This window comes from Alligator mississippiensis, chromosome 2 (genome assembly GCF_030867095.1).
Source record: "Alligator mississippiensis isolate rAllMis1 chromosome 2, rAllMis1, whole genome shotgun sequence".
NCBI classification, from domain to species: domain Eukaryota; kingdom Metazoa; phylum Chordata; order Crocodylia; family Alligatoridae; genus Alligator; species Alligator mississippiensis.
Window position 1 is genome coordinate 294753414 of NC_081825.1, and position 27891 is coordinate 294781304.

The 27891-nt window shown below is 47.9% G+C and overlaps 1 protein-coding gene across 5 annotated transcripts in view; it reads right to left on the bottom strand.

The window, feature by feature from the left end:
• Positions 1 to 7066: 7066 nt before the first annotated feature.
• The window catches only part of SLC35F4 (solute carrier family 35 member F4), a 230627-nt gene continuing 209802 nt past the window's right edge, over positions 7067 to 27891 (bottom strand). For all 5 annotated transcript variants that reach the window (XM_019479913.2, XM_014598766.3, XM_019479912.2 and 2 more), the window contains 4 exons: positions 12935 to 13060; positions 11237 to 11429; positions 8376 to 8465; positions 7067 to 7535 (listed from right to left, as the gene is read on the bottom strand). In XM_019479913.2, coding sequence (XP_019335458.1) covers positions 7294 to 7535; positions 8376 to 8465; positions 11237 to 11429; positions 12935 to 13060 — 651 coding nt within the window. In that variant the 3' untranslated portion in view covers positions 7067 to 7293. The remainder of the gene's footprint in view (positions 7536 to 8375; positions 8466 to 11236; positions 11430 to 12934; positions 13061 to 27891) is intronic.

The following is a 27891-nucleotide window of genomic DNA, read 5'->3' on the forward strand; positions in this document are numbered from 1 at the left end:
TTTCTAGAGTCGGAAGGGACCTGGCAGATCATCGAGTCCGACCCCCTGCTCCAGGCAGGAAAGAGTGCTGGGGTTAGGTAATCACAGCCAGATGCCTGTCTAATCTCCTCTTGAACACCTCCAGGGTAGGGGAAAGCACCACCTCCCTTGGAAGCCCATCCAATATTTTGGCAAGCCTTACTGTAAAGAATTTATTCCTTATGTTCAATCTAAATCTATTCTCCTTCAGTTCATGGCCATTATTTCTGGTAACCTCGAGGGACGTCCTGGTAAACAGAGTGCCCCCTATTCCCTGCTGCTCCCCCCATCCCGATGAGTTTGTAGGCAGCCACAAGATCGCCTCTCAGCCTTCTCTTGTGGAGGCTGAAGAGATTCAGGTCCCTCAGTCTGTCTTCATAGGGTCTTACCTGCAGGCCCTCAATCATATGAGTAGCCCTTCTCTGAACGCTACTGAACCTAAATTGTTTGACAGTAGGTTCAGACTAGACATCAGGAAGCGCTGCTTCACAGTTAGGGCAGCTAGGATCTGGAACCAACTTCCAAGGGAGGTGGTGCTGGCTCCTACCTTGGGGGGGTCCTTAAGAGGAGGCTTGATAATTACCTAGCTGGAGTCATATAAGCCCAGTATTCCCTCCTGCCCAGGGCAGGGGGTCAGACTTGATGATGTACTTAGGTCCCTTCTGACCCTACATCTATGAATCTATGAACTCTCTCAAGGTTATCCACATCCCTCTTGAAGTGCGGCACCCAAAACTGGATGCAGTTCTCCATCTGCAGCCTCACCAGTGCTGCATAGAGAAGTATCACCTCCCTAGACCTGCTCATGATACTCCTGCTGATGCAAGAAAGAGTGTGGTTAGCCTTGCTTATGACCTTGTCGCACTGGCGACTCATGTTCATTTTTGCGTCAACCAGGACTCCGAGATGTCTTTCCACTGTTGCGGTGCTCATAATGGTGCCCCCCCAATCTAGAGATGTGTTGGAGAGTCTTTCTCCCCAGGTGCAACACCTTCCATCTATCCTTGTTGAATTGCATCCTATTCTGATCCGCCCACTTCCCCAGTCTGTCCAAATCTGCCTGAATTCACTCCCTGCCCTCCAGTGTGTTTACTATGCTCCATAGTTTAGTGTCATCTGTGAACTTGAACAAGGTGCTTTCAACACCATCGTCCAAATTGCTGATGAAGATATTGAACAGTACTGGTCCAAGGACCAAGCCTTGGGGGACACCACTGCCCACATCCCTTCAGGGAGAAACTTCCTATTCAGATTCATAGACGACGTACCAGGCCTGTAACACTGCACTTTCAGTGCAGGGACTCCTATTTTATCGGAGACCCACAAAAGGTTTGTAACATTGACTGTCATCTACTGGAGACTGGGTTGAACCCTTCTCCCCTTCTATTTTATGCATAACCTACCCAAGTTCAAGACCATTCCTGCCGAAAGGACAGGTTACTGCAGTAATTCACTATGGCCCCTGGCCATGAACATGTCTCATAAAAAAAATTACTTTGGAGCACCAGAATTTCCCATTGGGTTCCTTGTTTAATAGAGATGGAGATCCTCAACGAGCTGATGCTGTGGCTGAAGATGCTACAGTGTGGACTGGAGGTGCTTGGACTGTGTGCAAGTTGGCTTATTAAAAAGAGAGAGGTTATTTTAATATGTGGCTTTTTCACTAAACATATCACTTAAGGCAGAGCAATCAAGCAGGTTAGAAACCAGGTCAGGGTGGTTCCTGATCCATAGCTGCTGTTTATTATCCATTGATCCTTTCTCTTAGTAAAGTGGGCCCGTATTCACAAAGGTATTTTAGATGCCTAGCTGTTGAAAATGATAGGACTTAAGCACCTGAATACCTCTGAAAAGCTGGGCCTATATTCTCAAAACATTGCAGCAGAATAGGAGAGTAGGAGGTCAAATTTTCACGTGTGTGTGGTCAGAAGACAAGCCAGTTTATAAATAAAAAGTAAATTCATACAAGCTCTCCATATCAAGAAAGGCCCAGTGAAGTTAAAGGTCCCAGTCCTGCAGGATTGCTAATTCATGGCCATTTATCACGAGTCTCACTAGGTTTTCTAATTTCTTTAAGCCCCGGTTCCTCAAGCCATGTGATTATGAGGGACTCTTTGCTTTCATATGGAAAGGGAAAGTCTTTAGTCCTGAGCACTGTAGCAAAAAGCTTCAAAACATGAGCCTTATTGGCTCAAATACCAGCAGGAGACTAAAAGGACACCATTTTCATTTATATATATATATATATATATAAACAACCTCATGAGTTTTAATTCTAACTCTTAATGGTCTGGAACTTGACTTAGCAAACCTAAGTGTTAAAAAAAACCTAAGTGAGTGTGACCTCTGGTGCCTTTCAAGCAGCAATTGCAGCCGCAGAAGGAAGCCGAGGCAAAGACCAGGGCAGAAGCTTCAACATTTGGGAGAGTTGGAAAGACAACCAACACAGTTGGTCAGCCACCTTGATAAGAGCAGCCAGGCCCAGAGCCATGGCCAGGCTCCAGGACAGCAGCCCCATTCACCAGCAGAGGAGGGAAATACATCTGGGGAGGAAGCAGGCTGTCTAGGAAGGACAGCATTGTCAATGGCCTTAGCAGTCCGGCTTCTTCATGAGCCACTTTGCCTAATCCAGGGCTGGTGTGGCAGAGGCCAATACTGAGAGAAGGAGCTTTGGGTGGAGGACCTTAAAATGGAGCTCAGGCAATGGAAACTGGAAGAGTATGAGGTGTGAGTGAGGGAGACAAATCAGAGCTGGAGAAATCAAGGAACAATGGGGCATGTGAACCAGTAAGCAGTAACCAGCCTTCAAGGGGGCTTAGAGCCTAAATTAGGATGATCTATGCAACTACCCCTGCATGCTGCTTCTGAAAGCAAGTGGCATTAGCCAGAGATTTGCCCTCCAGACTGGCCATGGGGTCTTGCTTCCCTGCTGGGTCCTAAAGTCACGAGATGGAGGGGATGAAGTGGGCTAAGTTCAGAACTACGGCCAGGCTGAGCAGGTCCTACTGCTTATATTTGAACTGACTCCTGAGGGCCACAGGACAAAGCTTTGGGGCCCACGAAAGGCTTTAACATGCGACACCTCTGAATCCTCTGGATCCGAGCACAACCCACCCGCCGGCCGGTGAACTTGTGTACAATGGGTCTGGGTCAGAGTCCTTTAGGCAGGCAGCAGTGTAACTCAGAGGAAGCAACTGGGCACTGCATGTGTGCACGTGGGGAGGATGGAGGGGAGGTGGGGGCACAAAAACAGCAGGGAACAGCTGCAGGGAGAGTTCCCTATGGGAGACCAGGTCCCTTTACAGGGAACAGGTGCCTCCTGGAGAAACTGCATGTTGGAGGATCAGGAGACAGGAAGGAGGCATCAAGGTGTTTCCCAAGAGGTATCATTTGAGGCTGTATGCTTGGCCCATGAAATTTCTCTCTTGGGACATCAAGGGATTCAACACATCAAGAAGAGACTTCATTGCCCCTGCTCTGCCACCAGCTTTCAGCTGAGAGGCCTCCTCACTGACCAGGTGCCAGTCCTACTGTGCAAGAAATGCGGGGCCAGGCACGTCTAGGCCTCTGTAAATCACCTGCAGACCAAGGAGAGAATTACTGGGACTCTGAAAATGATGCTGGAGGCATTTCTGGATCAGCACCTGCAGAACTGAGATGAATACTTTCCCTACCTGTCTTTTGCTTTGAGCAAATTTCCCTCTGAATCACTTCCCCTGACATGGGAAGAGACAATGTGTGGGAGAAGAGATTAATGTCATATATCTTGACTTCAAAAAAGCCTTCGATCTGGTATCCCACGATCACCTCTTGGTGAAACTGGCCAATTGTGGCCTTGGGCCCACCACAATCCGCTGGCTGGGGAATTGGCTCCGTGGTCGGACCCAGAGGGTGGTGGTTGATGGAAGTCAATCATCATGGTGCCCAGTCACCAGTGGGGTCCCTCAAGGCTCTGTCCTTGGACCCATATTGTTCAACATCTTCATTAATAATGTGGACATTGGAGTCAGAAGCAGACTGGCCAAGTTCACTGATGACACCAAACTTTGGGGCAAAGCATCCACACCTGAAGACAGGCGGGTGATCCAGGCTGACCTTGACAAGCTCAGCAAATGGGCGGATGAGAACCTGATGGTGTTTAACACCGAAAAATGCAAGGTTCTCCACCTTGGGAGGAAAAACCTGCAGCATGCTTATAGGCTCGGCAGTGCTACGCTGGCTAGCACTACAAAAGAAAGAGACTTGGGGATCATCATTGACCACAAGATGAACATGAGCCTGCAATGCAATGCTGCAGCTAGTAAAGCGACCAAAACGCTGGCTTGCATCCATAGATGCTTCTCAAGCAAATCCCGGGACGTCATTCTCCCCTTGTACTCGGCCTTGGTGAGGCCGCAGCTGGAGTACTGCGTCCAGTTTTGGGCTCCACAATTCAAAAAGGATGTGGAGAAGCTTGAGAGAGTCCAGAGAAGAGCCACGCGCATGATCAGAGGTCAGGAAAACAGACCTTACAATGACAGGCTGAGAGCCCTGGGGCTCTTTAACCTGGAAAAGCACAGGCTCAGGAGTGATCTGGTGGCCACCTATAAGTTTATCAGAGGTGTTCACCAGGATCTGGGGGAACGTTTGTTCACCAGAGCGCCCCAAGGGATGATGAGGTCAAACGGTTATAAACTACTGCAAGACCGTTTCAGGCTGGACATAAGGAAGAATTCCTTTACTGTCCAAGCCCCCAAGGTCTGGAATAACCTGCCATCGGAGGTGGTTCAAGTGCCTTCGTTGAACACCTTCAAGAGTAAATTGGATGCTTATCTTGGTGGGATCCTATGACCCCCGCTGACTTCCTGCCCTTCAGGCAGGGGGCTGGACTCGATGATCTTCCGAGGTCCCTTCCAGCCCTAATGTCTATGAAATCTATGAAATCTCCAGGACCTGCTGAGGGAAGAATGGAAAAGGAAGGTCTTTTCTGAAGTAATGTCTATGGTGGAGTATATCATGCCTTGCTGTGTTGAAATCAAGTTCATGGGTTTAGCCAGAGAAGATGTAGGAAACAAAGGGTCTGTTTTGACCGTGCTGCATGTGCTGGGTCATACAGTATAGGGGGCCAGGTGGTGGTGCCCCTGCCAGAGCAGAGCAACAGGCTCCAGGCTGCCTGGGGTAGAGCCTTCAGGGTTGTCCAGCAGCTAAAGGACATGAACCATGGGCTACAGAGTCACATCAGTCACCACAGGATACCACTGTCTGATCAGATCACTTAACGCCTACACAGGGAGTCAGAGCTCAGAGAGATGCTGCACTGCTACAAGCAGGTAGTCCCTAGCAAGCCTGGGCACACTCACTTAGCTGTGTACCCAGTGAAGACAAGGTCCAAATCTCCTGTGAGCTGTTTTTCTGCCAGTCACTGAGGAAACAGCTCAAGACCCAGAAAGGAAAATCAAGGACATGCTGGCACTAAGCATGATCCGGCCCTGACAGAGTCCATGGGCATCACCTATGGTGCTGGTGCCCAAGGAGGGCTACACTCATGTTGTGTGTGGCCTACTGCACACTTAATGCTATCAGCAGGGCTTCTGCTTATCACTTGGGGGTGCCCTATGAACACTATGGATCTCACTAGGGGCTACAGGCAAGTGCCACTGGACCAGATGCCAGGCTTACATGAGCCTTCACCACCTCGGGAAAGCTTTTTGAGTTCCTGGTCTTACCATCTGGCCTAAAGAGGGTGTGAGCATCTGGCAGATCATTACTAAGGGAGTTGCTCTGTGTTGATGATGTTTCTATTCTTTTCTAGCATGTGTTGATGATGTTTCTATTTTCATCCAAACTGGGAAGAACATGCAACTTGGAGGGGACTTAACTGCCTTAAGGAAGCTGGACTGACCATAAGGGTAGAAGCATATAAAGAGGGGTTGGCAGCCATGTCACATCTAGGACACATCTGGGAATGGTCCCAGCCAACCAGAGCCTGCAGAAGTCAATGCTATTCAGGCCTAGTCTGGTCTCCAAATGAAGCAGCAAGAACAATACTTCAATGCGATGGTGGGATGTTATAGGAGGCTTGCACCCTGGTTTACCTCCATAGCTGTTCCTGTCACTGAGCTATAGCAAAAAGATAAGCCAGATAAGGTGGTCTGGACGGGAATTGCAAAAAGCCTTCTGCTGTTTAACCGCTCTGAGCCAAGGCACAGTGCTGGTGAACCGCTGACTTTGACAAACCACTTACACTCTTCACAGACACCTCAGAATAGGTCTGGGGGCCCCTTAATGAAGGCCAGTGCTAGCTGAGAGACACAGCCCATTATGTGATGCTGTAGTCAGAGCTGATTCTGTACCTGGAGATGCTGGGATAAGGAGTGGAGGCATGCGTGCTAGGTGCTGCTGGCCTATTAGAGAGAGATTTTTTTGGTTGGTTTTGGTTTATAACTTTTTTACTAACTGATGTTAGTAAAAAAGTTAGTAAAAAATGTTAAGATCGGCATAAGATAGTACCGTCCCCAACTGTACTATCTTACACCAGGGTAATTTACTGCAATTAAATGCATGTGTAGACTCTGACTGTGGGCTTAAATTGTGCCCCGTCAGCCCAGCCAGCTAAAGCCAGACCCTGCCTACCACCTAGCCACACAGCTCTGCACTTTCTGCACCCTTGTGTCCCAGCCAGCCCCTCAACCACCCCCCCAGGGTCTGGGGCTGACCCCCATACCTCATGCCAGTCTGGGCCTGCTCCACCTTGGCTCAAATTGCTGCTATCCTGGGCACAAATGTAGATGCACCCAGAAGTAGTTTACTCCAGCTCAAACTGCTCTGGAGTTTATTGCTTTGCATTAATTGCACATGTAGATGCATAGCACACTGCCTCAAACCTTGCTATTGCTTTTAACACCCAATGCTTTCTTCTTGACTAGAGATTATTAATGCCTCAATATCTGGGAGCTATTTGAGACACTCAGGACACATTTGGAGCTGGCTGAAGGGCTTGGATTACCATCAGTGTCTAAAAGCATTTGGGGAAGCAGCTTGACAATTCATCTAAAATTATGATAGTAAATAGAGCACAAGCCAATGTGTTTTTATTATAAAAAAATTATTGTAGCTATTTACACTGGTTCCTTTATAAGTGTATAAATGTAAACATTTATTATTGATGTATTTATCATTGATTTGTACAATTCATCCCCAGTTCAGAGCAATACTGTCATTTAGCATATCAGTAGCGAGAAAATTAAATTATATTCACAGAATATACATTCACGTGCAGTTAGAGGGTCACCAGCTTTACGCTAGTGGTATAGACACTGTCCCATTGGCTCTGCTTCTGCTCCTGGTATGCACGCTGGAGTCTGTGATGTCTTCTGCGTGGTCTTCGCTTTTCTTTTCCTTTAAGTTGTTGATGAATCTTAGGGTTATTTCATCCCACTCTTCAGGAAGCAGCATTAGCAAAAATCCAATGCAAATGATAATGGTAGCCCCCAGTCTTACGACACTGAAGATCACTTCATGCTTCAGGAGGTCCACAGCTACAGGGGGGAGAAAGGCAACGAAAGCAAAGACTGTAAAGTCATCTTGCGATGGTCTCATAGCCTACTAGGCTTCTATATTTCATACTAAATAGAATTGGAAACTCTCACTTCCTTCATGCTTTCTGTCCTAATGGAAATGTCTGCTGGGGAGCTATAAAGATTTATGGCTGGAGAGTAGAATTTATTTAAGCCTTGAATAAGGCTGAGTCACAATCTGGTCTTTGACTTCCATTTTTTTCCAAGTGAGACAGTCAGCTGTGCTCATAGGATCATAGGAAAGAAGGGCGGGAAGGGACCCACCAGGTCATCTCATCCTGGCCCTATGCTCAAGGCAGAATCATCCCTAATTAAGTCATTCCAGCCAAGTGTCTATCTAACCTGTTCTTGAAAATTTCCAGGGGTAAATCAGCAGCTTCTCTAGGTAGGCTGTTCCAATGCCTGACCACCCGCATAATCATAAAGCTCCTCCTAAGCATTAGCACTTTACAGATAGCATGTCCTTGTACCCAGGCTCAGCTGTACCACCAGCATTTGGGTCACAGACATGGAATCGAGGCTTTCCACCCCTGTCCACCAACTTCCCACCCCCCCAACAGGCAGCCTCCATAAGCACAGAGCTCAGCCCTCAGGCTACTTGATAAGCTCCTGCAAAATAATATATTTACTTTTTAATTACCCCAGTGGAAAGGACTAGAAAAAACTGCACTTGCAGAATTAAGTCTCTATTGTTATCAGCTTCACGTTTATTTAACTTGCCACTGAAAAAACCCTGGAAAAGAGCTTGAGAAGAAATAGGGCATGACGATGATCTTTACTCATTAACGGCACTAGGTGTACCTGCATTTCCAGGAACGCTGAGCACTGTCCCGATGGAAATCAGGATGGGGTACGTCAGCACAACTCCAACATTGACCAATATGTTGAACGCTGTCGAGACAGAGGACAAGGCACAAGAGTGTCAGAGACACAACTTCATAAAATGTCGTGAAATTACACCACTCGCTTTACTACGTTCTTACGCAGGACTGAGCCTGTATGTGCGGGAATGTGAAATGAATGGAGGGTCTGCACGAGGAAGAAGAAGAAGGTTGGGTATACAGATAGAAAATTCCAAGTGCACTAGTTTTCTATTCCAAAGCTTAAAGAAAAGCCATACAGACTTGCTTCCCTCCTCAAAAAACACCTTGTGCCCCATTTACAAAAGAAATTAGGATTGTTCTCCAATTGCACTCCCTCTCAGTTGCAATTCTGTGGTCTTGCTCTTCCGTGGGGGACTGAGCGAGCATCCCAGGGTGGGACCATCCTTGAAAGGACAGTATCAGCAAGCGGCACATACGCACCCCTGCCAGGGACATGGAGCCAGCCCTAGCTGTGCAAACAGAAGAGTCCTCTCCTCTGCAGGTTATGGGGAAGAGGGGAGAGCGGCACAGTAAGTAGAAAGGATATGAACTCCCCTTTCATGGGCTTTAAGACACTCAGGGACCAGAGGGACCCTTTTGAGGTGAACCATTGTCTATAAAACCAGTGTCCCAGCCTGAGATGTCCAAACTAAGCAGAAGCCTTTAAGCTACTTAGGCCAGATGCACAATGATACTTAGGCACCTAACTGTGATGGCATCGGTGAGCACAGGTACCCCAGCCAAATCCCCCTTCTCGACACCCCACCGCGGACACCCTCCTATGCTGGTTTCAGGGTAGAAAACTGCATGGATGGAGTGAGGCTGACTTTCTGCCTGCTCTGTGCAGCTGCTCCATTCTACCCTCATTTATATGTTCAACCATAGCTTTAGGTGATAAGTTATATCCACTTTAAGAATTCTCCTAAAGGGACCAGAGAATGGATGCAATTAGGTCCAGGGCAGGGAATGAAAGATAACCTGGCTCAAATCACCTCAGCCATCATGTCTGAATGCGTCTCTGAATGGCTGGGAAGCTCACCTAGACTTCTACAATAGTTTTTGAGAAGTGTTTCTAGACTACTTACAATGGAGATAGATAATCTGTTCAGCTATAAATTGATAGACACTTTAGTAATGGAAAGAGTCCTCTCACGCCTGGAGTATGAAGCATCTCTTGCTCCATTTCAACAGGTGTTTTCAAAAACTGAGCAGCAAGGGAGCTTTGAAAGAAGAAACTTCCTAAGCAAAGCAGAGAAGTTATATAGGGGACACAGGCAATACAGCCCTCTGAAGGTCATTTGTACAAAAGAAGAGAATATGGCATCTCAGCACTCAACACAGAGATGCCCCAGTTTAGCTGGTCTCTACATGTAAACCATAATTAATAGAGAAGGCTCAAAGAACAAATATTTGAATAACTAATCCAATGTGTGCTGTCATACCTAGTTTATTTTAAAGCAAACACATTGTGTAGGAAACAATAAGGTACCAGAATGGGGATGTTGGAACAAAACAGTGCAAACCTGTAAGACAGGGGTTGTCAACCCTTTTTAACAAGTGTACCCCTTCTGTCTCAAAGCTTCAGCTCATGTACCCCTTTATTTTAAAATTATTTGGGGGGGAAGAGGCTGAGCACATGTGTGCATGTCCCCCACAACCCACCTGCCCAGCAGGTAAGTCTATGAGAGGGGGTAAAGGGCCATGGGTGGAGGGCAGATCAAGGCCCCCGCAGTGAGGAAGGGAGTGCGGCACAGACGGGCAGGAGCCAGGCCGAGTTATGCGACAATCAGAGCCCGGGTGGCTCATCCAGGGATGCAGGGGGGCCTCCCACTGCTGCAAGCAGCCTGGCAGAGGACTGGGGGGCACATGCCCCCCCAAACCCCAATCTGTGCGCAGGGTGGAGGCAGTTGCCGCTGGGCTTTGCACACCTCTGCAGCTGCCCTAGGAGCGATGTAACGCCATGTGCATCCTGCTGCCAGTTGACAACCACTGCTGTAAGAGACCCAACCTTTTTTCTTTTGATGGGTTAAATTTTGTAATGCTTTTCCACTCAATTCTTTCCTAAAATACATTCATTGTTTTCCAGCATCCTGCACAGTAGATGCTTGTATAGAAAAGATTTCATTGATTTCATAGACATTAGGGCTGGAAGGGACCTTGGAAGATCATCGAGGCCAGCCCCCTGCCCCAGGGGCAGGAAGGCAGCAGGGATCACAGGATCCCAGCAAGATAGACTTCCAAATGTCTCTTGAAGGTGTTCAAAGTGGGTGCTTGAACCACCTCCAGCGGCAGCCTATTCCAAACCTTGGGGGCTCGGACAGTAAAGGCGTTCTTCCTCATGTCCAGCCTGAAACAGTCCTGGAGGATGTTATCTATGAAAGATCGCTGCTTTTGAAATGGTTAATGCAGCAGCTCTCAAATTCGTAAGCCTCAAGACACCCCTTGAAAAATGACAGCTCTTTGTTTTCACTCATTTCTTGACTATGGAAAAAAGAACAGTGATTTTTCAGTTGCAAATAGCTCAGAAAGAGCACAAGGGCCAAATGTTTTTGACACGATGGATTCCCATTTTATCCAGTGAATCTCACATAGGCGTTTGCACAACTAACTGCAAACATTGTGTTGCACCATGTGACACCCTTAAAAGGAGCTCACGGCACCCCAGGGTGCTGCGGTACTCCGGTTGAGAATCACTGGGCTGTAAGAAAGGGAATGGTCATGCTGGCGGCGGTTTATTTTGTGACAAATGCAAAACAACAAGAAGTGCTAGAGAAAATGAAGGCAACATTCAGCAAGTACCTAACCAGAGGCCGGCTACTCCACAAAGGTAACCCCACGGCACGGCAGAGAAGGGGGACCAATATTCCACCTTTGTAAAATACAGTATGACCGGGGTAAAGGAGATGAAAATTAGGTTGAAGAAGCCCAGCGTAGAGACAAAGTGAGCAGCTTCCCCGAAGTTCGCACTGCCGAGAAACATCTTGAACAAAACCTGCAGGGAAAAGGAAACGTATTAGCACAGTTACCTTCCACCCCATGCAAAGTTTTGCCATGCAAATTGCTCCCTGGGGACTAGGCAAAGCTTTGGGCATGGGAAAAGCAAACTCAACTGTGTAGCAGTGCAAGAGGTCTTCACTAAGGTTTCCACCCCAACAATGCCCTCCTGTGGGCTTGACACCAGGGAGGGATGACCTGACTTGTTCACATAAAACTCGGCCCTGGCTGCCCAAGTGAACACTTCTATTGCCTTCGGTGGGACTGTTGAGTAAGTGCTCAACCAGGGGAGACAGGGCTAAACGGTCCCACCCTATGCTAGAAGGACAGCCCTTATTCTAGCCAGCTTCTTGATGTACGCACGGTCAGTCCTTCCTGCTATTCTCTCCCCTGTTTGTCTCCTAGGAGTGAGCACTGTGCCATTGCCCATGCTTCCAGGACCCCAGTTCCTGGCCAGGCACTTAAATCACATCTGTCCTCACAGCACAAAGGAAGAATCACTGAAATCAAAGCTAACATATACTATGTCACAAGGAACAAATGCAAATAAGAGTCCCAGAGACTGCAAAGGTCACACGTGCAGTTACAGGGCTCAGCTCTGACCTCGCAAGGATACTCATCAGGAGCGACTGCACTGATTTCAACCGTGTCCTGCCAGTGCAAAGCTGATGTGTGAGGAACATGAAGTCCTCGTTGTTTCTGAAGTCACTGGTGTGCCAGGTTGTGTGAATCACAGTAACAATTGTCCCCACAAGATCCATTGCAACTAGTAAATATTCACAGAGAGGTATACCAAAGGCTGTAAGTAGGAGCCAGCTTTGGACCTCTCGTACAAAATGGATCCAAATTCTGCCTTAGTTTACAAATGCTGACCTCAGGGGCCCTGCATGCATCTGAAGCTGCACTTAATCCAATGCATTTCTGAAGGCGGAGACAGTACATCGAATTCACCCTTCCAAGCAAAGCCACTCGTTCCAAACCTTGGGCCAGAAGCCTCCCATCTCCCACACTCGATGCCTTTAATGCATATGCTGCATTCCTGGCCCGTGTGCTGATATGAACGGGAGTCCCAAGGCCAGAACGAGTGCGGAATATGCAATAGAGATCTGCAGTGCAGATCGGAGATGAGAAGTTTGCCACGACCAACAGAAACATGGCACTAGCTGCATTCAGCATTTTCTCATTGCTTTGTGTAACAAGCCCACTGCAAAAAGCATCAACTGCTTTGGCAAAAAAATGATGGACTCAGAAATGCTAATCTATTTGTCATACACTAATAGCAATTTCATTAAAGGTTCATAAAGCAAAACCACGCTGAACACTTGCCAGCCACAAACTAATTATCCCCGTAGTAACTTTTCTGACATGTCCAGCATGCTCTGAATGTAAATGATGCAACAAAGATGAATCTTATATATTTCACCGTGCTTTGCACGTGAGCGTTAATGAAATGTATGATCCATGGGATAATCGTCAGCTATTAACGAAAAAATTATGACCTACCTTATACAATGCGGATGTGGATGCAGAGCCAACAGCATATGCTACACCAATAATTGAATCACCATGGAAACCATCTGCATATGCCATCATAACAATTCCTGTGATGGCCATTATTGCTGCGACTATCTGTACAAGCAAAAGCAGAAGAAATTTCAAGCTCAGCACAACTTTATTGCTTGGAAAGACATCAGATGATCTCTGTGTGTTTTTATGACAGCTACCAGCTACTTTTCTCTAACTTTAATCCTTCTAGTTTCCTCTTAATAGGTGATTATGTTACTACCGGGAGGGATGTGAAATAGTAATGAAGGTGTATGTATCATGAGCAATATGGGTCTATAACATAGCAAATCCTCCTGGTGCCCATTGACAGAACTTTTATCTTAAATTATTTTTGCTTTAACATCCGCACTGCTGCAATAATCCCAAGGTAAGACATTTTAGCATTTCATTCTCTCTCTCTAACTAAACAAATGCTTTAACACAGTCCTTGATATGGGCTTGGGGTTTCAGGGCAACCAAGAGGGAATTATTAGGTGGCCAACTTTCCATGGAATCAAGTGTTTTATTCTGAAATACTGCTCTGTTTCCCCAGTTAGAGATGACCCAAGTTGTTTTGAACATCTCACATTTGGCTCATCTGAAAATTTGAGTCAGTATTTATTACTATTCTTCAAGTGTTAAACTTACACTGGAGCACAATGAATGTGGATTTTGCCTCGGTGGTCATGCCCTTCTTCCATTTGCAAAAATCTCCCACTATGTGTCTAATCGCCTTGACCAAAATTAGGTAAATAAGTGATACATAGTTAGCAAGTGATGAAGTAGTTAATTCATAGTTAATAAGTGGTCTGAATATTAAAGTTGCTTAGTCTTTGCAGCTTCCACTGATTTCAGTGAGCGTTACTGTTGCTTTATCTGAAAACTACATGGTTGTGTTTGAAAATGAGACGCCACTTGCATCATTTCACTCCGGTGGTAAATGCCATGAAACTAAAATATTCAGCACTTAGCAAAAAAAAAAAAAAAAAAAAAAAAAAAAAATGCCCACTGCACCAAAGATGTCAGTATTAAAACGCAACCTTTTGGCTTTTAGACCTTCCATTTGGAGGTATATTTTTGCTCCCAACTTTGTAGGCAAAAATCAGCTATTTTTTGTGTTTGCTAATTTGCATATCCCTGCCCCCTCTCAATCAGCAGATGGCTTGAAGCACCCTTGTAAAATCACGGTGGGGTGTTATTTGGCATAAAACGAACTGACTCCCTTAAAATAAGCTCCTGAGATTTGCTACTTCTAACTGGGAGCATCTACACGAGACATTTACTGTGCAGTTGACTAGTTAAGTAAATGACTCGGCATCTACACATGCACCCCTATTACGGCACACAGAAATAATTAACTCTGCGGCAGGGCAGTCTTGTAAAAGACAAGCACTACCCTGCTGCAGTTTTTTGTGCGCAGCCGTGCACATGTAGATACTGCCCTGGCTGGCTGGGGCACAGGGTCCTTCAGCGTGGGGCTAGCCGCGGAGATGGGGGAGCAGCCCTGGGCTGGCAGGCTGACTCCTAGGGTCCCCTGCCAGCCCAGGCTGCTCCAGCTGGGCTCCATGTGCTGTGCATGAATAAACTTCGGAGCAATACGTCCAGAGTTTCTTGCTTCAGCACGCACGTTCAAACGGCATGTCTGGGAGCAAAAAACTCCAAAGCAAGAAGCTCCAGAGTTTATTCGTGTGCTTTAGTTGCATGTGTAGACATGTCCACTGTGTATTAAACAGGCTGCATAAAACCGTTGCCACCATAAGCCTTGCCATGTCTTTATAAGAATGTTAAATAGCAATAACAACTCTGCTGTGTGGAACAAAGGATATCTTCCTGAATAAAAAAGCTTTAATATGCTTTGATGAATTTCAATTTTCAGCAATTAGACATAATTTCCTATGATCCTGTTCCTGTGATCCCGTAACTATTTCCAAAGAAGCTAACACTCTACATTTTCTGCTCATCTTGCAATTCCAATTTCAGTGAATTAAGTTATATGTAAATTGCTATACCAATTTAAAATCGCACATTAGACTTCCCAACCCTCTTTATGGAAGTAAAATGCTAATTTCCTCAGGCGTTCTTAACTCCAGGTGACATACTGCCAAAACAAAGCTACGTGCAGGATTTATTATGCAAAGCGGGCGCAGGGAACTGCACACAACCTGAAAGAAAAACAGCACGCTCAGTCGGCACTGGGCAGCATATGGGAAGCAATAGTGAATACTGGCAAGTGGCAATTCATCTTTACAGGAAAGACTGTTCCACTTGAGCCAAGTAGGACCTATGGTGTCTTATTACTGCAGTTACCCGACAGTCAGTACTGTGCACTACAGCCCAACGGAGAGTGGAAAAACCTAGGTATACAAGATGCACATTTCCAAATTGAGCATTACAGAACCACCAACAATATGTACAACATTAACAGCATTTCTCAGCTTTGGACATCAATAAATAATCCCCACAACAACCCTGTGAGGTAGGTGAGTGAGTTATAATTACTCCAATTATATTAGGAGGTGGGGGACAGACAGGAGCGAGAGGGCAGTTAGGTTCAGAAAAGCCAACTTGTAAAAGTGTTGCCTTCCTGCTTTGCTTGAATCAGGGTGACAGCTACAGAGCCAATGGTGCTGCCAATCTGAGCGTATCACCTGGTTTCTACTTTTGGTTGTCCCTCGGGAAGAGAATTGGTAACGAAGTTAACAGTGGAGTAATGTTAACTGCACCTTGCCTATTGCTTTAAACACCCTTGAACTGAGCCAGGTTTTCTGGTGAAGGAGCAGAGCCTGATGTTAATATGTCATCTACCGTTTGGAGGGGCTTGAAGGTAGGAGAAGAAAGAAAAAAAAAATATCAGCTACATTTTTACTTGTCAAATAAGTGAGTTTGATCCAGAGCCACTGACAGGTAATAACCATACAACCCCATGCTAGTGTTTTTATAGTGTATGTCTACACATTCATGAATGCACCGTAGTTACTGCACATTAAGTTTAGTACTTGCACAACCAAGGATTCAATCAATGTGCACTAACTGGTGCTACTGCGCAGTAGTGCCAGCGCACGGCTTTTTAGTGATGCTAACTGTGCAGTAGCCTAATACTGCTGCGCACTAGCATATCAGCACAGGTTTTCCCTCCAGGTTATTGCCAGTAGAATTAGGCTAATGTGCAGTTTGCGTCTCGTGTAGGGACATCCCAGCAATGGATGTATTGCTCCATCTCAGTTTGACACGCTCATATTTGCCAGAGGAACTGTGAGAAGGATTCAACATGGTTAGAAATGAGGAAATCAGGACTCTCAGGCTGGGATCACAGGTAACATTTTCAGGAGCTCCTGAATCACAGAGGAGACTAAGTTTCATTGAGATCCAAGGTGCCCCAAGGCCTGAGCCATGCATGCACTTGCTCTCAAGCAGCTCAGTCTTGACAGTGTGGAGCAATTGCAACTCCTCTGTGTTTTAGGCCCTGCCCCAGCCCATGTGCTCTGAGCACACCCAGACATCAGGCTGCACACAGACACGTGCAGGGGAAGCACAGACACTGCATTACACACGCACAAAGGGGGATGAAAGCAGGACCAGGACCCTGATGTGCACTCTGCCTGTTGCCTCTCTCATCATTAGGCTTGAGCATCACACTCAAACTTACACAGCAACTCTGCCCCTGGCTCGAGGACTACTCCACGTCCAGCGGACCAGCTGTAATAGAGCGAGCGCCTGCTCTCCCCACACCATCCCCAAGCTGCTATAGAGGGGGAGGCTAGGGCACGGTCATGGGAAATGTAGGTTTGAATCCCCTCAGACAGAAAAGGAAATTCAGCTTGCATCTCCCATATCTGGGGAGAGTGCTTGAAACACTGAAGTCATGGAAAGCAGGGCTGGAAGGGACCTCTGCACAGCAGGATCATCCCTATTCAAACCATCCCAGAAATGTCCTTGTCTAACCTATTTGTAAAACTACACAATCAACCATATTGCCCCAAGACACCAAATACTCTCTAAAGGCCATGCCCCCCACTACAGATAAAGGCTAACCTCCCCCGCAACAGTCTGTACCAATCTGACCATGGGGTAAAACTCCATCCTGATCCCCAATGTGACTGTCAGGCTGACCTTAAGCGGAGGGGCAAGACCCTTTAACCAGGAACCTGTGGGTTTATGTCCCAGCAGAAGCACTGGCACACCCCAGTCAAAATCCCCACCTTGCCTGCAGCCAATACCCAGGGTTTCTGAGGAAGGTGAAAAACAAACCTCTGACACCTGTAGCACCAGGAGAATAAAAAATTAAAAAAAAAAAAAATCCTTCCTGGCCCCAGGTGGCAACCAGCAAGATCCAGAAGCAAGGAGGAAACATAGATCAACCATACTTCATTCTGGTCTTCAACCGGGGGACAGCAAGCATGACTTCACACAGCACACCCTACCTGCACAGCCCTGGCTGTATTCCCTGCCCCATAAACGTATCCCAGCTGCTTCCACCTTCTTTCATACTTAAACCAACTGTGGAGCTCTTTCTTCTGAAGGGTATCACCGCCCCTGCCTATTTGATTGTTGGGGGGAAAGGGCTTCGGTGCCTCCTTTCATTTGAAGATTTAGGGCTGTGAATCTGGAGCGGGATGAAATGCCTCCCCACAGCCTAAAGTAAGGGCACCTGTTGCTTAGCAAGCGGTGGGATTTCAGACACATCACTCTCAGCACCACTTCTTCTTATCTAGCTTAGAAGGCCTCCTACTCAGCATGTTACCTGTTACAAATCCTACTCCTGAGTGTCCAACTCTTCCCATATATATATATATGGGGGAAAAATATACACACCTTTTCAGTTGTAAAAGCGAAGTGTGCTGCCAAGTTTAATCTAGAAAAATGTGTTCCCTGTGTATCAAAAGTTTGGGAAACACATCTATCTATCTAAGCATAGCCAAGGAACACATTTTTCTAAATTAAAATTGGCAGCACACTTCGTTTTTACAACTGAAAAGGTGTGTATATTTTTCCCCCATCCATATATGGGAAGAGTTGGACACTCAGGAGTAGGATTTGTAACAGGTAACATGCTGAGTAGGAGGCCTTCTAAGCTAGATAAGAAGTGTGCTGTGAGTGATGTGTCTGAAATCCCATTCTGATAACTGAGAAGGGGTGTGTGTGTGTGTGTGTGTGTGTGTGTGTGTGTGTGTGTGCGTGCGTGCGCACGCGCACGCTTTGGAATATGTTATATGCTTTGGAAAAAAAAACAACATTGTATAGGTGTGTGTGTGCATAGACACACACACACACGCACACACACACACACCCCCTATATAATATTTTTCTTTTCCAAAGTATATTCCTGCCAGAGGAAAGGGAATGAATGCTGAGATGTACTGCTAAAAAAAGGCACCAGAAACAACCCAAAAAAGGGTTGTGCCCTGCTCTTTCCACAGCCTGCCCCCTGCCAACCCCTGGTCTGTACCTCAGGGGCAAGGGCAACTCCCACTGTTGAGACTGCTCCTGCAGGGTCTCAAATGCTGGCAGCCACCCTTGCGGCGCCTCCTGCTAGCCCAGGGAGCACGGGAGAAGTGGAGGGGACAAGCTGAGCAGTAAAGTGTGGCCCCATCTATGTGTCCACCTGCCCGTCCACAGCCCAGAGTACTGCCGGGAGCACGGGCAGGGGCCAGCACAGCGGCTGCCTGGGGTGGGGAAGGGTGGGAGAAGGCAGCAGCGGCAGCTGTCGTCTCCAGAGGAGCAGCTGGAGGCACCACTGGAGCAGCTGGGTCAGGCACAGGTGCTGGGCAGGGGAGGAGAGCATTTACCTCCTCACACAAGCAGATCTCATGGCACACTTCCACTGCTCTCGTGCCACATCCAAGGGACTGGGATATCTGGCTCTACAAAGCAGTCCGCAGGCCTGAGTTGATTCCCAAGGGACTACTTTGTAGAGCCAGATAGCCCAGTCCCTTTATGGATCTAACCCAGCGTCACTACTGAAAATAAGATGGTGGGAACAATACAGGAAGTGGTTAAGGATCTGAAGATGGACAGAGCGTGCTTTCCAACAGCCACTGAAACGAACTGGAGTTAGGCACCTCCTTAGTTGTTTTTGAAAATCCCTCTACGCACTTAGCCCCCTGGTAGACGTTACACTTAAGACATGATTAGTCCGTTTATCACATTTTAAATAGTAACCCAGCTACACATCCTGGGAATTAATGTTGCTGGAAAAAGGGAAACCATCCATAAAAATATTACACAGAAAATGTGCAGTATTTTTGTAGCTGGTTTCCACTGTGCCTTAAATTGAACATGTGGCAGGATTAGGACCACACTGGGTCTCCAACCTCCCGGCTGGCCAACAATCAGCTGATTGCAACCGCACCAGGGCTCAAACTGGTGCTGGTGTGGTCTGCAGGGCCAGCCACCGATCAGCTGGTCATCAGTTGGCTCCAGGGACTGCAGTGGGGCCAATTCAAGCCCTGGTGCAGTCTCCAGAGCCAGCCAAAGATCAGCTGATTGTTGGCCGGCAGGGACCATGCTTGCACCAGCTGAAGCCCCAGTGAGGTCCTTGGATACAGCCAACAATCAGCTGATTGTCAGCCAGCTCTGGGGACCGCGCTGGGCTGGTTCAAGCATCGGTGCAAACCCAGAGCCAGACAACACTTGGCTGCTGGTTGGGTACCCAGCATACTTTTACACATGCTCTGGGGTGGGGCTTTATTTAGAGCAGCTCTGAGAGCTGCTCGAATTAAAGCACTGCAGTGTCTCATGTATCACCGTCCCCACGCTTATAAATGGCAGCAGGGGCGCTTGAATTAAAGCTCATCCAACGAGCTTTAATTCAAGTGCCCCTGCCGCCATGTTGAAGTGCGGGGATGCTGATGCATGAGATGAAGAGGCTGTTGGAGCGTGGTAATGCTCGTGCTCTAGCAGACTTTATCACATGTGATATGACGCGCTTTAATTACCGTGCATGAGAGCAGCCTCTGCGCTCATGTACAGGCACCTCCAGCTTTTCACTTGCTGGTGCAGGGGGAGTCCGGGAACATGACTGCAGTCTCCCTCTGCACAGGCAAGTAGAGTGTGATTGGGATCTGATCCCCAGTCCCAAAATTGTGCATCCTGCCACGCATGTGTGGCATGGCAGGAGGCACAATTGTCAGGATAGGGGATCAGATCCCATCATGCCTTTAACTGAATATCTGTCACAGTCTGAGCTAGACTGTTAGGTGGCTAAGAGCCTTTGGAAATTTGGCCGCTGATTCCTAAGGGATTTAGGAGTTTTCTGAAAATTGAGTATACATCTGTTTCTTCTGGACTGCCTTTCTCCTTGCAACACGATCAGGTGTCATCTATCAAGAGAAAAAGTCTGACTCACAAGGTACGTTGTTTCTTATCCTGATCCCTGAATCTGTGTTTCATTCCATCACGTAAAATGGTTGCTACTGTGCAAGAGTAAACCTCCAAGAAACAAAAACCTGCCACATAACTTCATAGGGTATAAAAGCAATGATTCCTGTAACAGTCATGCAATGCAGTGTACAAAAGCCAAAATACTGACAGCAATATTTCACACCAGATCTACATGTAAAAGGCATTTAGTAACAATGAACGGAACAATTCCTGAAATCTTCTTGAAAAGCGAAATGATGCCATTACTTAGCAGCAATAAACATGCAGAGAAACACTACACATTAATTTCCACTTATGCAAATACTTTCCTACTTGCTCGAGATGTGAAAGAATTTGGAATTTTTTCAACTCATTCCACAATAAACATGAAAAAAAAATATTAGCTGTCTAACCAATCCCCAGGTGAAAACAGAACCGGCTCTCAAACGAATGTGCTTCAAAAAGGAAACAAACAGTTGCACATTGTTTCATCTTGGGTGATAGATAGATAGATAGATAGATAGATAGATAGATAGATAGATAGATAGATAGATAGATAGATAGATAGATAGATAGATAGATAGATAGATAGATAGATAGATAGATAGATAGATAGATAGATAGATAGATAGATAGATAGATAGATGTTGTATTTTGTCATTGGTCCTTTGTGACATTGTAAACTTCCTCCCCACAAAATGAAACAAAACACGTCATAGTTATCATCCGTCTAAGGGCTCACATTAGTTACTAGCTCCCATTCCTTCTTACATTAAGATTCGTAGGGTAGGTCTACAGGCCCACCAAAGCAGCCAGCTCAAGAACCAGTAACAGAATACCCATGGCATTAAATCTCAGCACAGGTTAATTTATCCTGTTTCTTGGATGAGTTTTGATGGCCTGTGCTGGGCTCAGGGCCATCCCAGCTAGACTGTTCCCACTACCTGAGCTAACCTAGTTTAAAGCTAGCTAGGCATCTCTTCAATACACGGCAGTCAATGGGGCAAGTTCAGTACAGACATACCTTCAGAGAGTCTGGAGAATGATTCATCATAAAGCACAAGTAGAAAGGCACGTGTTTTTAGTCTGAGCTAGAAATACCATAATTATGACAGATCTTTAATGTCAATCAAAAACCTCATCAAAATGCTAGACAATATGCAGACATACTGCTATTTTAGAAGATGGCAGTGTAGCTTTGCACCACACCGACTAATCAAAGCAGATACGAGCTTCAAACAAACACGGTGAATTATGTCTCTATCCTGATATCTTATACAAATGTTCAGTGGTGTTATACCAGATTTGGCTTAGGAGCAGAATGAGGTCATATGAACCTGTTACCTCAATACTACATCAGTGCCTTTTCACTGATCTCAATGTGCTTCACAAAAGGGGGCATAGAAGACCTAAGAATTTCTGCTTCTTATATTCCTACGTATAGCTCCTACACCCCAAAGCACAGTTTCTGATAAACTCCATCACCATTCATACAGAGCCTTCTGCTCACTTCTTGAGCTCAGTCTTCCCCTTCATTTTATGAACCAGGTCATAACACTGACCCCATTCACCAGGTCTGGTCTCTTCTCCTTGCATCCTTTTTTTTCCTGAGTATGTCTGTATTCTTTTTCTCCCTTCTTCGATCCTTGGGGATAGCACATCATTTACTTCCCTTTCCTACATCTTTGAAGGAGCCGGCCTCACTTCCCTTTTCCCATTAGTTCTACCAAAGACATCTTCTGAGGGCTGAAGATCCAACTTGCCATCTCGCACCATCCTCCAGAAGCTGGGCCATCCCTTCTGGTAAAGCTGTTACACCTCTACTGAGCCTTCAGTGCTTTGCAGAGTCCACTCTTTTGTGCAGGAATAACCTTTACAGAGAGCAGCTTTGGTTTTCAGTCTTAGCCACACTGGCCATGACATACATGTCTACTGGCTGCCATTCTACATGGCTACATATACCATACACATTGGACTGATAGGCCATAAATTGTTCCTCATCATTGAATTTTGCACCATGAAACCTTATGCACGCTGTGTAATAGCATTTCAGGGCTGCCTTGCCCATTTATTATTACAACCGAAACAAAGATTCAAATACTGATATATTTCTAAGGGTGTGGACTACCTTCACGGTCATCTTGGCTACCTGTGGACAAAAAGGTTCACAATCCAAACCTATGTGATTTTTTGAGGGCCAGTTTTAAAATGTACCACACATTTCAGAAGGGCAATTCTTTGCTTCTAAAGAGGAGGCTACCTCACCTACACACAAACCTCATCTCCTGAGCTCTGGGATGAAGGAGACCTGACCTTGGAAAAGTGAATATCAGTATTTCATATTAGGTGCTGCTTCTGCAAAATGCATATTACAGCATTAGAGACAAGGACTTCTAAGCAGGCATTGGCTTATGCTGGCTTTAGAAGCCTGCATGCGTGTCCATCAGGCTATCTGGGTGCTGGCATATTGCAGCAAGGGTCTCATCGAAGCCAAGGGGAGCATTGCAGCCAACAGCGCTTGAAACAAAAAGTTACAATTCACGTACGAGGCTGGAAACCTTGTTATGGAGCTCAGTAGATAGCAATCAGAGCAAATTCCCATTTTAGAAGGAGAGATTGGCCAGGCAGAATTTCATCTACACCTGCTATTAATGCTATAAAGGCTTACTGTGCAGTATTTTACATGTGCACAGAGCCTACAGGGAGTCTTTAGGTGCTCCCTCTTGGGAGCAGATCTGCTCCCAATGGAGACAGCCAAGTACACAGCTTCTCCTACTCTGCTCTGGCTCCCTGCAGCAGCCAGGGAAAGCTCCTGGCTCCCTGGGGTGCAGGCCCAGAGCTGGTCCTGATGCCCACAGGGCCAGGAGAGCTCTGCTAGCTGCAGGGGCAGCTGTCTCCTGGCCCTCTGCACAAAGGAAAGGGTCTTGATGTACACAGGGCCTGAGCTCTCCCAGCCCTGTGCACATGGGGACAAGCCCCATGCCCAGCAGGGCATCTCCAAGCAGCCAGGGGCTGGCCAGGAGCGCTCCTCCTTCTGGGGCAACTCCCAGCCAGCCCCTGGCTCTGCAGGGAAACAGAGAGCTCCCCAGTCCCAGCGCTCCTCAAACCCCTGTGCCTGTGGGGAGCCAGGAGCTGAGCAGTGCCAGGACAAGGGAGCAGGCAGGAGGGCAGCAGAGAGCTACCCCATCCCAGCACTACTGGGCACCCAGCTCCTGGGGGAGCTGAGCAGTGCCATGACTGGGGGAGTTCCCCATCCCCTGGGGCTGACCAGGAGCAAAAATCTGCAGGTAGTTGCTAATTGTGCAGTAGACTAATTTACTGCACAGTAAATGATGCACACATGTAGATTACTGCTCAGGAGATTAAACTGCTGCGGAGTAAAGCATCTCGTGTAGACACCCACTAAGGAATACCATTGTCCATATGGAACCCAGCCGATTATTAGTAAGTACGGCAGTGAAACCAGCCTCCCACCTGAAACCAGCTGTCTGGGAGAACAAGCGCCCACCCCAGGTCCCCAAAGGTTTTTGTATTCAAAGATCAGCATTTGAATAAACTTCGGAGTGGAACACGAGCAAGGCTACAACCCTGCAAACATTGAGGCGCGTGCCGAATTCTAAGCATCAGAAACCACTAGGCCTTGTCACATATCTAGACTACATGGAAGTATTTGCAGCATTAGGTCCTGGCCTGAACTGTAGTCAACTCCATTCTGGGGAGACCTGGGAGGACACGGACAGCTGGCACGCTCCACTGAGCCGTGAGACACTCCTGGGTTTCCAGAAAAGCAAGAATGCTTCCACATGTGACACAAAGAGCACCCATAGGCCAAGTCACCCATGGAAGTTTTACCTGTTATACTCCAGTAGTTGCACCAGTGTCACTATGCCAGCAGAGTTCTGGCAGCATGTCCTCCCACAGAGGGAACAACGTGGGTAGCATTAACAGCCAGGCAACGCTGGCATGCCAGCCTGAACAACCAGGTGCCCGTTTATACCTGGGTTGATGAGAAACAGCCTTTGGCTTGAGCCGAGTTAGACTCAGATTCACACCTCTGGATGCCTTGATCAGGTCACCCATGGGCACTGTGAGATCTTTAAGGCAGAAGGAGCCAAGTGCAGGCTCAGGCTCCTCCCTAGCAGGTTGCTGCCTTGCCCCCTCTACAAAGAGGGAAGCACTGTAATAAATACATTCGTTTTGAAAATGGGGTGCTGCTCAATTCACAGAAGTTATTGGGGGGGGGGGGGGGGGCCTCAAATCAAACCAGGGATGCCTCGAGTCTCAACAGGTTGAGAACCACTGCCTTGACCTCTCTGCAACTGTAACACAAATACAGGGGTGGTAACTGCTTTATTTTGTTCTAGCTTAAACTAGTCCCCAAATAATGTCATCCATAGGAAAGTCACACATACTAGAGCATGATTCTCAACCGTGGTGTCGCAAGATGCCTTGAGGGATGCTGCAAGGCCCAGCCCGTGTGTGAAGAGTCAAGCACTCCCCTCTCCTGTGCAGCTCCCCATGCCTGCTGCAGTGTCTCACCAACCAGCAACGTCCCCAGCTGCTCGTCTCAGCCAGCTGCCAACTGCTGCCCTCCTCCACAGTTTGGCACCCCTCTGCTTTCTGCCCCTACCCTCTGACCTGTGCACTTTGCTATGGACAGACAAGCAGACAAGTGGATGGAGCTCCACTTTTCAGCCCAGTTCATCCCTGTGGCCTCTCCCACACTCCCAGAGCTAGTGGAGGGTGCTGCAGGGTCAGATGCCTCCAGATGCCAGCATACATGACCTCAGGGGAGTAGGTTCAACCACAAGAACTCGCCTTGCCCCCTTCTCCCCTAGGTATGGACTAGCAATGTGGAGAGGGAGCAGATGGTGGAAACAATGAGGCACAGCAGTGTGAGGTCCTGCTCCCACCATCCTCCTCTGGCACCAGTTAGATCAGTGTTCCTCAACCATTTTAGCCTCAAGGCCCCCTCCATGACTTTCCTGAATTTAGACACTAGCTCAGTAAATCTGAGCAGGCACCATGGGCTGCTGCTGAGTTCAGAACAGTTATGGAGGGCTGCCTTGAGGCTAAAAAAGTTAAGAACAACTGCACTGGAATAAGTGTCCACAAGGTACATCTATATGTACAATTAGGGTGAAAAAATAAACTCTGGTGCAGTTCACACCAGAGTTTATTTCTCCTGGACACAGTGTTTACATGTACACCCAGGACCACAGCACACGGAGCTGGGGCAGAGCAGCCCCGGCTGACAGGAGGTCCGGGGGGCCAGCCTCAGGCTCCGGGTAGTGGCGCTGGGTGGAAGAGGAGCTGGCTGGGGCACAAGGGTGCTACAGTGCAGGGCTAGCTGGCAGGCAGCCCCCACACTATACCACCCACATGCCCCAGCCAGCCCTGTCACTGTTTTCACGTGCGTTGAGGCAGTGCAAATTACTCCACAGTAAGATAGTCCTTGTCCTGGACAGTACCATTATACAGCTTTGGTAGCCGATTCAATTCAGAGGAGATTTGGCCCGATTTGGGGACTGAATCTCCAAATCTGAACTGAACTGGGAAACTAATTAAAAGCTCTGAATTGATTTGGAAAAGCTTTGGCCAATTTGGAGGTTTGGCCATTGACTAAACAGGAAGCTGACGGCTGCCACCAGCTGGTAAGTCTGCTGGGGTTGGGGGGATGGAAGGGACATGGGGGAGGGAGGGAGGGATTGGGGCTGGGACAAGCTGCCCAGCTGGGGCAGCAGGGTGTGGGACTCGGGGAGAGGGGCAAGGGAGCGGAGGCAAAGGATGTGGGTGCAGAAGCGCTGGGAGTGGGGGGTTCTGCCCTGCTGCTGCTTGCCCAGCCAGGGCCTGCAGGGGCAGGATGTGGGCACAGCTCGCTCCGAGCGGAAAGGGGCAAGTGGCAGCACGGCATAGCCCCTGCTCCCAGCACTGCCGCGCCTGCATCAGCACTGGGAGCATGGGCTCTGCCCTGCCACCACTTGTGAGCTGGGGCAGGGAGGCGGACACTGCCGCTGCTTGCCAGCCGGGGTGGAGGGGGGCACAGGATGCAGGTGCATCAGCACTGGGAGAAGGGGCTCTGCCCAGCCACTGCTTGCCAGTTGGGGCTGGGGAGCAGGTGCTACTGTCGCTTGCCAGCCGGGGCGGGGAGCGCAGGATGTGGGATGCGGGTGCAGCACCAATGGAAGCGGGGGCTATGCCCTGCTGCCACTTACCCATTTCCGGCCGGAGCGAGCCACACCCGCATCTGGCTCCCCCCCAGGCAAGTGGCAGCAGAGCATACCCTTCCGCCCGGAGTCAGCCACGCCCACATCCCCCCGGCCCTTTCTCTGAGTCCCTTGCCTACCTGCCCCGGAGCTGCTGCCTCTTGCAAGCTGGGGTGGAGGGTGCAGGCACCGCTCACTCCGTGAAGGGGGCAAGTGGCAGCAGGGCAAAGCCCCTGATCCCAGCTCTGCCACGCCCACATCCTAAGCCCCCCCTACCCGGCTGGCAAGTGGCACCAGAGCCCCCAGTCCCAGCACTGATGTGCCTAGAATGCAACCGGCAGCAGCAGGGCATAGCCTCCCTCCCAGCACTGCTGTGCCCAAATCAGTGCTAGGAGCAGGGGCTCTGCCCTGCTGACACTTGCCAGCCAGGGTGTGGGGGTGTAGGATAAGTGCTCCGAGTGCTGCCGTGCCCACATCCCGCACCTCCCCGCCCCCCCTCCCTAAGTCCTGTGCTGCCCCACCCCAGCTGGGCAGCTTGTCCTAGCCCCAGCCCCAATCCCTCCCTCCCCCATGGCCCTTCCATCCTCCCTCCCCCCAACCCCAACAGACTTATCAGCTGGAGGCAGCTGTCAGCTGCCTCTTTAGTGTATGGCCAAATCTCTGAAGTGGCACCGAATCGTTCAAATCAGATTTGGCCAAATCGAATCAGGACAGTGATCCAAATCTCCAGATCAAATCATTGTCCTCCAAATCGGCCAAATCCAAATCAAATACTTGCCACTTCACACAGGCCTATTCATTAATTTACTCCAACCTAATATGAGCACATGGGTAGATAGTGATGCTTTACTATGGAGCTAATTAGTCAACTGCAGTAAAGCTCATATGTAGATGCACCCACAGTCACTCTAATTATAGCAGGATAAGTATAGCAGTTTAACTGACCATTTTACCTTTGCTAGTACAACTTTTCTGCATAGATAAATGCTAACGCCATGTAATGCATCACGGAGCATCATGGCTAAGTTTATTAATCTGCCTGACTATTAAGACAGAATGCCCCAGGTTTGGGAGTTGGACTAGGTGACACTTGAGTTCCTTCAAACCCTATGTGTTTATTAAGCATTGTGTTTTGTAGCTGGGTACGGAAAGGTTATTGTGGGCATGGAAAGGTATTGGCTGGCCTGAGAATTTTTTTTTTTTTAATCTTGCACAGATTTCTCAGCCCCATATGCTCCAAAAATAAGTTTGTCAAAGGCATCACCAAAGGAAGTCAAACTGAACCCTTCTCCCCACATAAATCCCCAGCAAATGAGTAAAAAGACAGCTTAATACTACAGAAGATAAAAA